Source organism: Mustela nivalis (genome assembly GCF_964662115.1).
Source record: "Mustela nivalis genome assembly, chromosome: 16".
In the NCBI taxonomy this organism is placed as follows: Eukaryota; Metazoa; Chordata; class Mammalia; order Carnivora; family Mustelidae; genus Mustela; species Mustela nivalis.
In genome coordinates, this window is record NC_139035.1 from 5,528,506 (window position 1) to 5,539,437 (window position 10,932).

General features: G+C 48.4%; 1 protein-coding gene across 3 annotated transcripts in view; it reads left to right on the top strand.

Moving 5' to 3' along the window:
- Positions 1 to 10,932, top strand: part of ILDR2 (immunoglobulin like domain containing receptor 2) — a 58,004-nt gene that overhangs the window by 28,853 nt on the left and 18,219 nt on the right. The window contains exons 4-6 of one of the 3 annotated variants that reach the window (XM_082702732.1): positions 6,711 to 6,767; positions 9,469 to 9,615; positions 10,711 to 10,887. The exons of 1 other annotated variant lie outside the window; for it this stretch is intronic. In XM_082702732.1, coding sequence (XP_082558858.1) covers positions 6,711 to 6,767; positions 9,469 to 9,615; positions 10,711 to 10,887 — 381 coding nt within the window. The remainder of the gene's footprint in view (positions 1 to 6,710; positions 6,768 to 9,468; positions 9,616 to 10,710; positions 10,888 to 10,932) is intronic. One more of the 3 variants, XM_082702733.1, reaches the window with a different exon arrangement.

The following is a 10,932-nucleotide window of genomic DNA, read 5'->3' on the forward strand; positions in this document are numbered from 1 at the left end:
CAAAAAGCCTAAAGCACTTATTAATAGTTAATTGCAGATGGTATAATACTAGTCATTTTGTGGAAAGAATTCACTGTCAGAATTATTCACTATAATCTAAAGTGACCTAAAATGTAAAAGATATAAAAAGAAAAAAGTACACACACGAAATGCTTAAATACACTTTATAAATATATGTAAAAGAAAGGGAAGCTATATTCACATTTGTGATGGATAATCATAAATTATATTTATTGAATGCATGGTTGCTATGGGAATATAGAATAAAAACAGGGATGTGTGTGCACTTGGGAAATTTCCAGGCTATTTGGGATTCCAAATAGCCATAGAAACAACTTTATACTCAAGGGGGCCAGAGAAAACCATCTGCTCTCCTAAAAGACTTAGGAGAGAAACATTTTGGACGGTTAGGAGCTGAGAGACCAGGGGGTGGGTACGGTACATCCCTGGAAATGGATCTAGGACATGTTAGGAAAGCTTGGAAGTGGGATGAAGCCCAGATGTGCCTTAAACAGAAAGGAGAAGAGGGGAATTGCAAGGAACTGGGGAAGAAAACCCTTCTGCACATCTGATCATCCTGAACAGAAAGGTCACCAGTATGAATATTGGCAAACCCGAGGAGGACTCCAAGGTCACCCAAAGAAATGAATGGAGATAACAATCTATCAGTGGTGGTGACATCATAAGTATGAAAGAAGTATTGTTTTTTTCCTCCTTTTTGTGAGTTCCAGGGCCTTAAATAATTTAGTGTCTGTTGTCAGCAAGTAAGTGACTAACAGATCTGGGATCTGAGAACAAGTTTGTCCTAAAGTAGGATTTCTGTAGTTTCCATTGCACTTCAAAGGTTTGGACTAGTAATCAGAGCTCAGACTTAAGTTTTAAGAGTAGAGACAAAAACAACTTTTTTGGCTGAATGTTGTAGGCTTCTTGTCTCTCTCCATAATGTCTGCCTTAATAACACCATAGCCTGGTAGTTTGTAACTTTTGGGGAGTGGGGTGGAGTGGTGCTTCCATCCCCCTAGATAGCAAGATGTTACAAGGACTAGAGGATGCTCCTGGCAGTGAGCCCTGAGTCCAGTACCTAGAACAGCGCTGAATGAATGAATGAATGAATGTCTCCTTCATGTTCTTAAGAGCTTGTTTCCGTCTGGGATAAAAAGTGAACAATGAACTAGAAGTCCAGCCAGAAGTTCAGCACACCGGACCATGGGGATTTGCTACCGGAAACCTTTCAAGGGGCTTCCGTCCTGCTAGTGGAGGTCCACGTAAAATGGCCATGGTAGCAGAGAGATAGGCACCCTCATGAAGGTGTGTACGGGGTCTTCAGGAGCACGGAGGAGGGAGCACCCTCTCAGGGCAACCTCCTTCCAGGGCTCTACCAGAGTGGACTGGACAGTGCACATGGTAAGGATTTGAGCAAAGCAGGAGACTGAAAAGTGTCTTAGCTGGTGTTATTAGTGAAGAAAGTAATTCATTCCTGCCTTGAGGAGCCTGGCCTACCAAGAAAAGAGCATAAGAACCTTGGGGAAGTCCCATCAGGACGTGGCTTGTTGTGAAATGTGCAAAGATAAGGCCCCGAGGAGAAGAGAAGTGGGAAACCAGGCAAGGACTGTGTCTTTGGGGAAAGGCCTCTTGACCAGGTGGAATGAGATGTCAAGAAAAAGAAAAGAAATGAGAAAAAAAAAAAAAGCTGATGATAATTGGATCTGGCAGGAGGAAAGTCCTTTGACCTTAGTGTGCGGAAGAGCAGCCGGTAACTGCAACTCCTAGACCGACATCGCTGGACAGGCTGCAGGGGCCGGACACGAGCCTCTCAGGCACAGCTTCCCGCCTTTCTCCTGGTCGTGTCCACCGGCACAGCCCACCTTTCTTTGTTGACCAAATGATGAACGAGTTGAGTTGGAGACATTCCAGAAGTGAGTTTTCCAGAAGTGGTTTTCAGGAATAGGTCCAGAGAGTCCAGGTGGGGGTCACTTCAGTGTGTCAGTGGCAGGAAACAGCCGACATAGGGACTTGCATAGCTAAGGTACAGGGTTGAGTCACAATGCATGTTTCTGCCCTGATTGTTCAACCCCAAGTATGAGAATGTTTTTGGCTGCAGAGTTTGTGATGGTAATTGTAGGAAGCAGGCACTTCTGTTTGTGTGTGCATGTGCAAACTATTAGTATGCCTAATTTGTTTGGTCTATTCATGTGGAAATGTCTTAAAAGTAATGGATTCTGCAAGGTTTGGGGAAAACTGTTTTGAGTGCTTACATAAGACCGGTATTTTCTACTGATAGTTTGAGCTGTGGTTTGAAAAGCATGGATGTGGCCTTCTGTTCGCAGGTTCTGTTCTCTACCCTTTTCTCAGACATGAAAGTGACTTGTGATTGCCCCTCTTAAGCTGAATCCTGGAAGAATGGCAGTGATTCACAAGTGTTGGTAAAGTGCTACTGAAAGCTGGAAAGGATTTACTGGAATTGTTTGGACTTTCTAAGATCAGACCTTCATTGGATGTGATAGAATAGGAAGAAAAGATAGTCTTTCCAGCCGGCAACAGCATTTCTTAGGAACTGTTCATCAAGAAGCCGGAAGCAAAATTATTTTCAGAAATATATGATTCCAGCATAAATCTGCTTTTAAAAATGTCCTTAGCCCCAGGAAAATATAAATTGTGGTATAAAAGCTATAGAGATTTGCACTCTCTCGTTGCTGACATGATATAGTCATATTGTCTGCTATCCCCAAACCCCTTCAGGGTCCTGAAGTCTGAAGACATTGCATTTCACCCACCGTATGGCAAGATCCTGTCGCCCATCCTGGGGCCAGCACTACACAATTGCATTATGGGAAAACTTCATCTCTCCCTGAAGCATCAGCTACTCACTGTTGCTTGAGGGAGAATGAGAAGATTGATGTATGTCTCTCTGTTGGAGTGACAAGCTTTGTGGATCTCCTGTCCATATTTTTGATACCCCCCTATCCTTAAGGTTTTAAATTACAAATGCAAACATATAATCTAGAAATGAAAATCCCTTCATTGTTCTTCCATGATGCCCATTCCAGCTCTTCAGAAATAAGGAGCCAACAATTTGGTGTGCAATACTCTGGCTTTCAGATTTTCATTTGAACATAGGTTCTTAGAGCTCACACTCACTGACGTTCTGCTGTGTGTAGAAACAATGTCAGAAGACCAGCAAGGTGATCTAAACAGCCTGTGGGAAATCCAGCTTTTGTGTTTTTTTTTTTTTTTTTTTAAGATTTTACTTATTTGACAGAGAGAAATCACAAGTAGGCAGAGAGGCAGGCAGAGAGAGAGAGAGAGGGAAGCAGGCTCCCCGCTGAGCAGAGAGCCCAATGCGGGACTCGATCCCAGGACCCCGAGATCATGACCTGAGCCGAAGGCAGGGGCTTAACCCACTGAGCCACCCAGGCACCCCCAGCTTTTGTGTTTTATGTGCTCACAAATATCTTGGTCTGTTTATACCTGTCAGTGGTTCCAAGTATGTGATCTCTGGGCCCTATACAGCCCCCAAATATATTTTGTATGGATTGTCCTGTGTTTTAAAAAAATCTATGAATCAGTTGCCAACATTTGAAAATCAGGATATTTCGCACAAAAAGTCTGTGGTCTGGCTAATCTTGAGAAACAGGAAGACCTGCAACTCGGGAGACACTTTCCCGTCAGGCAGCAGTTGGCTAGAGGTGAACAGCAGTAGCCCCAGAGACACGTAATCGGCCGTTCGCTTCGCCCCTAACTGCTCCCTGGTGTGTTACCCTCAGCTAGCTGCATTTACATGACTCACCTGCTCTCCCTGTAAACAGCTGAGTTTGCAGCTCTAACCATTAAGCACCAGATTTGAGAGCCAAAAATATTATAGATAGGGTGACCGTATAATTAATTGTCTAAAATAGGACACCCTGAGAGTTAAAGTAGTGCTATTAATATTTACACGAGGACAGCAGGCACACACCCGGACATATGGTCTCCCTCTTTGTAGATCACTTTATTCAATCTCTTCACTTGACTAGGGAGAAAATGGAGACCTAGAAAGAGGATTGCCTGTGGCACTCACCAAGCAAACGAAGGACAGAGTTGACTCCCAGTACCCGGCCTCCCAGGCCACTGCTTCTCCAGTATAATGTCATCTCTATCATATGTATGAGCTCCATATTTTCCTTGAATATACGGATTTTTTCTTTTTTTTTTTTTTTAAGATTTTATTTATTTATTTGACAAAGAGAGCGAGAGAGCACAAGCAAGGGGAGCAGAAGAGGGAGAGGGAGAAGCAAGCTTCCTGCTGAGCAAGGAGCCCGGGTGTGGGACTTGATCCCTGGGATCATGACCTGAGCCGAAGGCAGGTGCTCAACCATCTGAACTACCCAGGCACCCAAATATATGGATTTTTTTTATAGTTCATAATTATTACATGGCTAATACCCTGTGAGGGTGTATAGATCTGCAGTTTGTATCATCAATAATATTTCAATTATGAATGTGGTTAATTATGGGCTACCACATATCTAGAGATGTTTAAAACACTGGTAGGTTTGAGAGCTCAAGGGTAGATGCAAGAAAAGCTTTTTCATTTCACTAGCTACAGTAAGAGATGCATTCAGAAGTGCTAATGGTCTGGATTTTTAAAAAATCACCATTAAGTGACTCTCTGACAACTACCTTGCTGGAACAAGAGAAGTCATTGACCGTTGGCTGGTAGTTAGTATAAATCATGTCTTTAAGAGATGGCCAACATCCCCAGCTCCCCAGTCCTTGACCAGTTGTTTCCTTGTAGAGCTTCCAAGAGGCATTTGTGTGCAGAACACTCCAGATGAGACCAGTGCGTGCACTTATCACTGGCTCAGACTCTGGTCCCAAATCCCTGTCTGGGTTCCGTCCCAGGAACGGGATGGGACAGCTGTGAGCCTCAGCGGCAACTCTTCACATTTCAGGAAGGCTTAGGCTGAAGGCTCGCCTAGGGATTCTCCTCCAGGATGCCTTTTTCCAGTGCTCCACTTGGCTCCTGCCTGTTCTTCCAGGAGACCCTGCAAACAGCAGGCTATCCTTGGCACGTTAGCTGCACAAGATAAGAGACAGACAGAAAGAAGCCCTTCTCGCCAAAACCTAGAACAGAGTGAGCCTAAGTCACTCGTTCTATACTTCTTTGCCCTTGGAATGTACTGTGGTCCCAATTAATCTTTCAAATGAGGGACCATTACCTGCGCAGGACATGCAAGCAGGACACATTTTACCACATTGGCCTTGTCTAGTTAGGGAGAGCCAAGAAAAAGTAAATGTCCCAGAGGAGCTGCTTTTTCTTTGACTTTTATCAGTGCTTCTTCTCAGTGGAGTGGTTTGAGAGAGGAGGGGGCCAGTGAGCAGTCATGACCCATCTTAAGATTCAAAATATGAACCACACACAGGTACCTTCCTCCTCTAATGCAACTCAACAAACTTAAGTTGTTTTCTAAATGAACCAAATCCATATGCATAAAACAGACGCCCTCAAACTGTGTTCAGTAGGCTCTTGAGCCTTTGAAGGGTTAATAGTTTGGCTACATTGGTATAAGTAAAAAAATAGTATTAAATTTCTTTTTTTTTTTAACTCTTTAATGTGATTACTAAAAAAGCTAAAGTTAACGTGTCGCTCACATTATATTTCTATTGGACAGAGCCTTTCTGGGGGAGTATGTTAGGCACCTTAGTCATAAGGTTCAGTTCATGCTTGAGTGGTACACCAGTGGCTTCTTGCCTTCGGAGTCTGAAAGGAGGCAACCTGAGAGGTGCTTCAGAGGGCAGCTTGCTCGTTAGCAAGGCTTCAGTGTGATAGAAACATCTGGGACGAGTGGGAAAGTCGTATCAGGGTCCTTACATTTAGCGTGATAGGAGAACGTGGCAAAAGCATTCGGTGCTTCTTCCTATACGTCAGACTAGCGGTTAAAAGGACGAACCTCCGGATCCCCCACGTCTTCCACGGTCTTGGCTCCTGTGCAACTCTTTGCCTTCCAGAGCCCCGAAAGGCACCTGTTCTGACACCAGCCCGTCAGCTCACCTGCTGTCCCACGCAGAAGGCACTTGGGTTCATACAAGGCCAGCTTCGGGTCCCATATGGAAAAGCCACACCAGATACATATGTAGAGAGTATTTCTGAAACCAGAAGGGGTGTAGAAGAGCATGCCAGTCATCTAGCTTTATCTTTCCCTTGCCTTTGAGAATTTTAATCCCTGAAGCATCTTTAGGCTATAAATAGAGTCACGTAGTGAGACCATTCCAGGTTAAAACCAGACACGGACTTGAGCTTTGATATGGACACAGGGGTATGTATGGATGTATGAAAACGTGGGTTGCACGTTTGGATACAGATGGGTTTGACTCTCCGATCACATGTGTGGAGAAGACTGTGTACATGAATGGAAACAGCGTATGTCAGTCTGCTCGAGCTGGGCTTTCATATGGGAAGCAGAGATTTCCTCCTTCTATAAATAGTTCGAGAGAAAGTTCTGTTTCTGCTTCCATCTGCTTTCGGTGCAAAGTTCACTTAGGTGGCTGCCGAAGAGTGATGGAGAAAGCTTTTCTCTTGACGGAGCTCAGCCCCTGGGACTTGCCCCTCCTACCGCACAGAGCCTGGGTCCCCAGCCCTGTGGACGACGGGGCCACTGGCGCCAGGCTTCAGGCTGTGTTTGCCCTTGGAGTAACCTCTTCCCTTCTTCTTTTCCTTCTACCTCCTCCAGGCAGGACAGGGCTGCTTGCTGACCTCTTGCCCAGTTTTGCTGTGGAAATTATGCCAGGTACTCAGTCATTTCACTCTTCATTTGCTTAATTTGCTGTCACTCTGTCTGTCTTGCTTCTGCATTAGTCGCTAATCTCTCCTTTAACTTATTTGCACATTTGTCTGTATGTGTCCGTGGTCTTTCCCAGGATGAACTAAGCCCAGTGGAAAAGACTTTAGATTGTGTTTCTTCTGTCACCAGGCCCTAAAAGAATCGTGATAATTAAAATGGGCTGCAACGGGGACCCGCCCCGTCAGGGCTGGGCCTTGCAGGCTCTTTGGCAATCTTCGGAACCATTCAGTACCTCTGCTGTGCCTAGACAGCTATAAGTATCCCTAGCGGAGTGACTGTTTATCGCATTTCCTTATTCCCTAAATTATATGTTTATCTGTTCATGGGGGTACAATCGCGTTGCTCCGAATTACCTTTCATAACATGATCAATACATATTTCCAAGCCTTATGAAAGTAACACACCCCGCCCCCCTTGAGAAGTACACATGTAAACACCTACATTGCTTTGTATGCAATTTCGGGAGCTTCTGGGGCCCCCTAAGTCCCTGGGATCCATAGACCATATGTCAAGGAGACACCCAAACGCACACCCCTGTCGTTTTCTGTAGCTTCAGTCGAACGCGCCAGCCTAGACCAGCCAGCCTCAGCTCGCTGCAGCCCCAGAGCCCGTAATGGAAGTGGGTTCGGAGAGAAAGAAGAATGAGCTATGGGAAGGGACATATGCCAACTCAGGGAATGGGGAAGGCTATGATTCCGACTTGCTTTAGACGGCTTCTGGCAAAGGGTTAAGAGCTGCCTAAGTGTTGGGAGCAAGAGAGAGAAACAAAATATTCCTGGCCGTTGGTTTTGACTTTGTTCAGGTTTTAAAACATCTGAAGTCTTTACGGTTGAGTTCCACGAATTCTCCTGTTTTGCCGTTAGCTGGCCGTCCCAAATACGACGTTCTTCATATAAATGTTGATCCCACGGACGCACGTAGACACCTCTTTGGGACTCCCCCTTATCCAGAGTTGTGTCTGTTTGTACCCATTTGTTCATCACACCCACGATGTTACAAAGCATGACTTCCAACTAGATGTTATATCTCCCGGTCTCAAGAAAGAGCTACTGTATTTTTCATATCTGGTCCTTGGCCGTTGAATATCCCTCCCTTTTGGCTCCCAAGAATCCTTTCATGGAGAGCATTCTTTTATTTCTCTGAGATAAAACTGCCAGTCTTTAGCCTTGACAGCCCGAGCCTCACTGTAGCCGCCGAGCCACAGCACCGCTCTGTTCCCCAGGGCTCCTATCTGTCTCAGGCTATAGAATGTTACTGTGCTGTAGCTGAGGACTGGGGCAAAACCCTCAGCTATCTATTGTCCTCAGCAGGAATGCTCTCCAGACCATTCTCACCAGACCCAAGACCTTCTCATTTCCTCACTGAAGAGATGGTGACCTGGTTAATTTGAGTGTATTTCAGAGGGAGAGTGAGGACGGACATTCAGGAAACATAAGTTGCTTGTTCTCGTCCTGAGGAAATCATGTTCTAAACAAAGATAATTTTAGCATTAAGACAAAACCCTTTATATAACAAAAATATCCTATTTTCAAGCTCCAACTGAATGTCCATTTAACTGAAGGAATATTTAACAACCAAAATTCAATAAAAACAATATACACTTAAAGTTCATTGTAAAGGGACTTCTGGTAGGCGGCCTTCCGTCAAAATGAATCACTTTAATCTTTGAACTTTCAAAGGCAATCCTGGCTCGTCCAGTCCATCCCCGGCCTCCAGTGGGAAGCTGGGTCCTATAGCCAAGCCCTGAAAGCATGACGTAAAGTCATGGAGGGTCATGCCATTTTTATGTAAGCCAGATGGAATCTGTTTCCTTTCTTGAATCTTGTGGACAAGCAGATGAACCGGAAGTTGTGTTCGACCCCTGGCAGAGGTGTGAACACAGCAGAAGTTAACAGCTGGTACGGCCGTCAGAGCCCGGAGCCATTGTAGCCGTGGGCCTGCTGCCTGGTTCGCACAGCCGGCCTGAGTGCGACCAAACCAAGCCACTCCTGGGGCGTGGGGACAGCGCATTGTCTCCCTGAGTCTTTGTCTCTCGTTTTCTCCCTGGTTTGTTCCACAGATAGAAGCAAAAGGCTTTGATCTCAGCCTTGATGCTGAGGACAGGAAAGGGGTTACAGGGGTGGTCAGCAGGGAGAGACCCGGACCACCTAAATATCTTGAGACCCTGTGACACAGAACTTTGTCTCAGGACTCGTGTTTTTAGAGGTAAGAATAAGTTGCCCACAAAAGGGACATATTCACAGAACCCACCACTTCCCAGCTCAGCTGCCAAGATTCCTCTCCCCAGCCAGGAGTCTTTCTGGTCCTGCCCCATCCTTGTTCAGACACTACGGTGGATATGGTAAGCCCTTTGCCCCGGAAGGCCCCGAAACTCCGCCACCACCCCGTGCTGGTCATTCCACGGCGCTCAGTAGGACCCTAGGGACCCTTCCTCCCTCTTCTCCATACCCGCGCCGCGTCAGGCCTACACTTCTCGCTCTCAGAGTTCCCCCTGAGCCCGGGGCGCTCTGTGCCCTGTCGTGATGCTTCCTTCCCCGGGTCCCCCCTGCCCCCACTACCCACTCCTCTGACAGGAGGCAGCGAGAAGAGGGTCGCTGCCCGTGCGGCGGGCCGCCCCCAGCGTGGGTCTCTCTGTGCGTCCTTCCAGAGTGGGTGTTCGTCGGCCTGGTGATCCTGGGAGTCTTCCTCTTCTTCGTGCTGGTGGGGATCTGCTGGTGCCAGTGCTGCCCGCACAGCTGCTGCTGCTACATCCGCTGCCCGTGTTGTCCGGAGTCCTGCTGCTGCCCGCAGGCCTGTGAGTAAAGTGCCGGGCGGGGAGACAGGGCGACCGGAGGAGAGGTCGCGTCTCTGTCCGAGAGCTGTGTGCCCGGCTTTCTTCTCCACCTCCTTTCCTTCCGCCTCCGGAGCTGGTTGCTCCAGCCTCCCTCCTCTGCCGGGAGCCCCCGCTCCCCGAGCTGCCCGTCCCCGTGTCCTCACCCGCATGCAGTCCTCCTCCTTGGCATCCACACCCGTCCCCCCGCATCGGCATTTCACTCGGGCGCCGCCCACGAAGGGAAGGGCAGGCTCCGATGGTCCGGTTGTGGGGAAGGCTTCTGCCCTCTCTTCAAGCACTCGGGCTAGAGGAAAGCTTCTCTGGTCCTGCCTCTCAAAGGCAGGGAACTCCTCTTTTTACCAGCAGAGCGTGCAGACGGCAGGCTCGGCTCACCACCCAGCCGGGGAGGAGTCTTATTTGTGCCCGAGACAACGTGGCCCACCAGACCAGTCCTCATCGGGGGATGCACAGTTGCACCATAAGGGCCGAGCCCGTGCAGCCACTAAGCCGGGCGCCCCAGACCAGAAACCAGACACATCCTGAAGGGGAAAGACACGCAGGCATCTTCAGTGTCCTTACGCATGAAGCAGCTTCGGGGGGGGGGGGGGGGGGTCCGGTGATCTGCTCTGCCTTTGAGATCCCAGAGCAGAGCCACGTGCAAGCTCTGTGCCTGCCCGGCCTCTCTAGAAGAGGCTTAGGATCCTCCGGGAAGGAGCCCCGGGTGGCCTGGCGCTAGGCTTCCTGCGGGGGCCTCACGCGTGCTGAAGGGTGGGCTGCTGCTGGCACTGGGAAGGCCGCCGTGGCCGCTCCTAGGACCGCTTAATGACTCCGTTGCCAGCTACTGAACCCCGTAATTCCTTATGTCGCTGCCTTTTGGTGGAGCCGGAGGAGTCCAAGGGAGTGGGAGAGACGTTCTGATGAATAGTTCAGGCCTAGGAGAACACACGCACACGCACGCGCACGCGCACACGCACGTCCCGGGGCTCCCTTAAGCGCATCCTCAGGCAGTTTTGGTGTGAGGGTTGTGGAGGGTGGGACGATAATATAATCTCTTTTGCTCTTCATCTCCCTCCACAGTGTATGAAGCAGGGAAAGCAGCAAAGGCCGGGTACCCTCCCTCTGTCTCCGGTGTCCCCGGCCCTTACTCCATCCCCTCTGTCCCCCTGGGAGGAACCCCCCCAACCGGCATGCTGATGGACAAGCCGCACCCGCCCCCCCTGGCACCAAGTGACTCCACGGGAGGCAGCCACAGTGGTAAATGTAGTTCCAGACCACCCTGCCCCATGCTCCTCTCTGGCT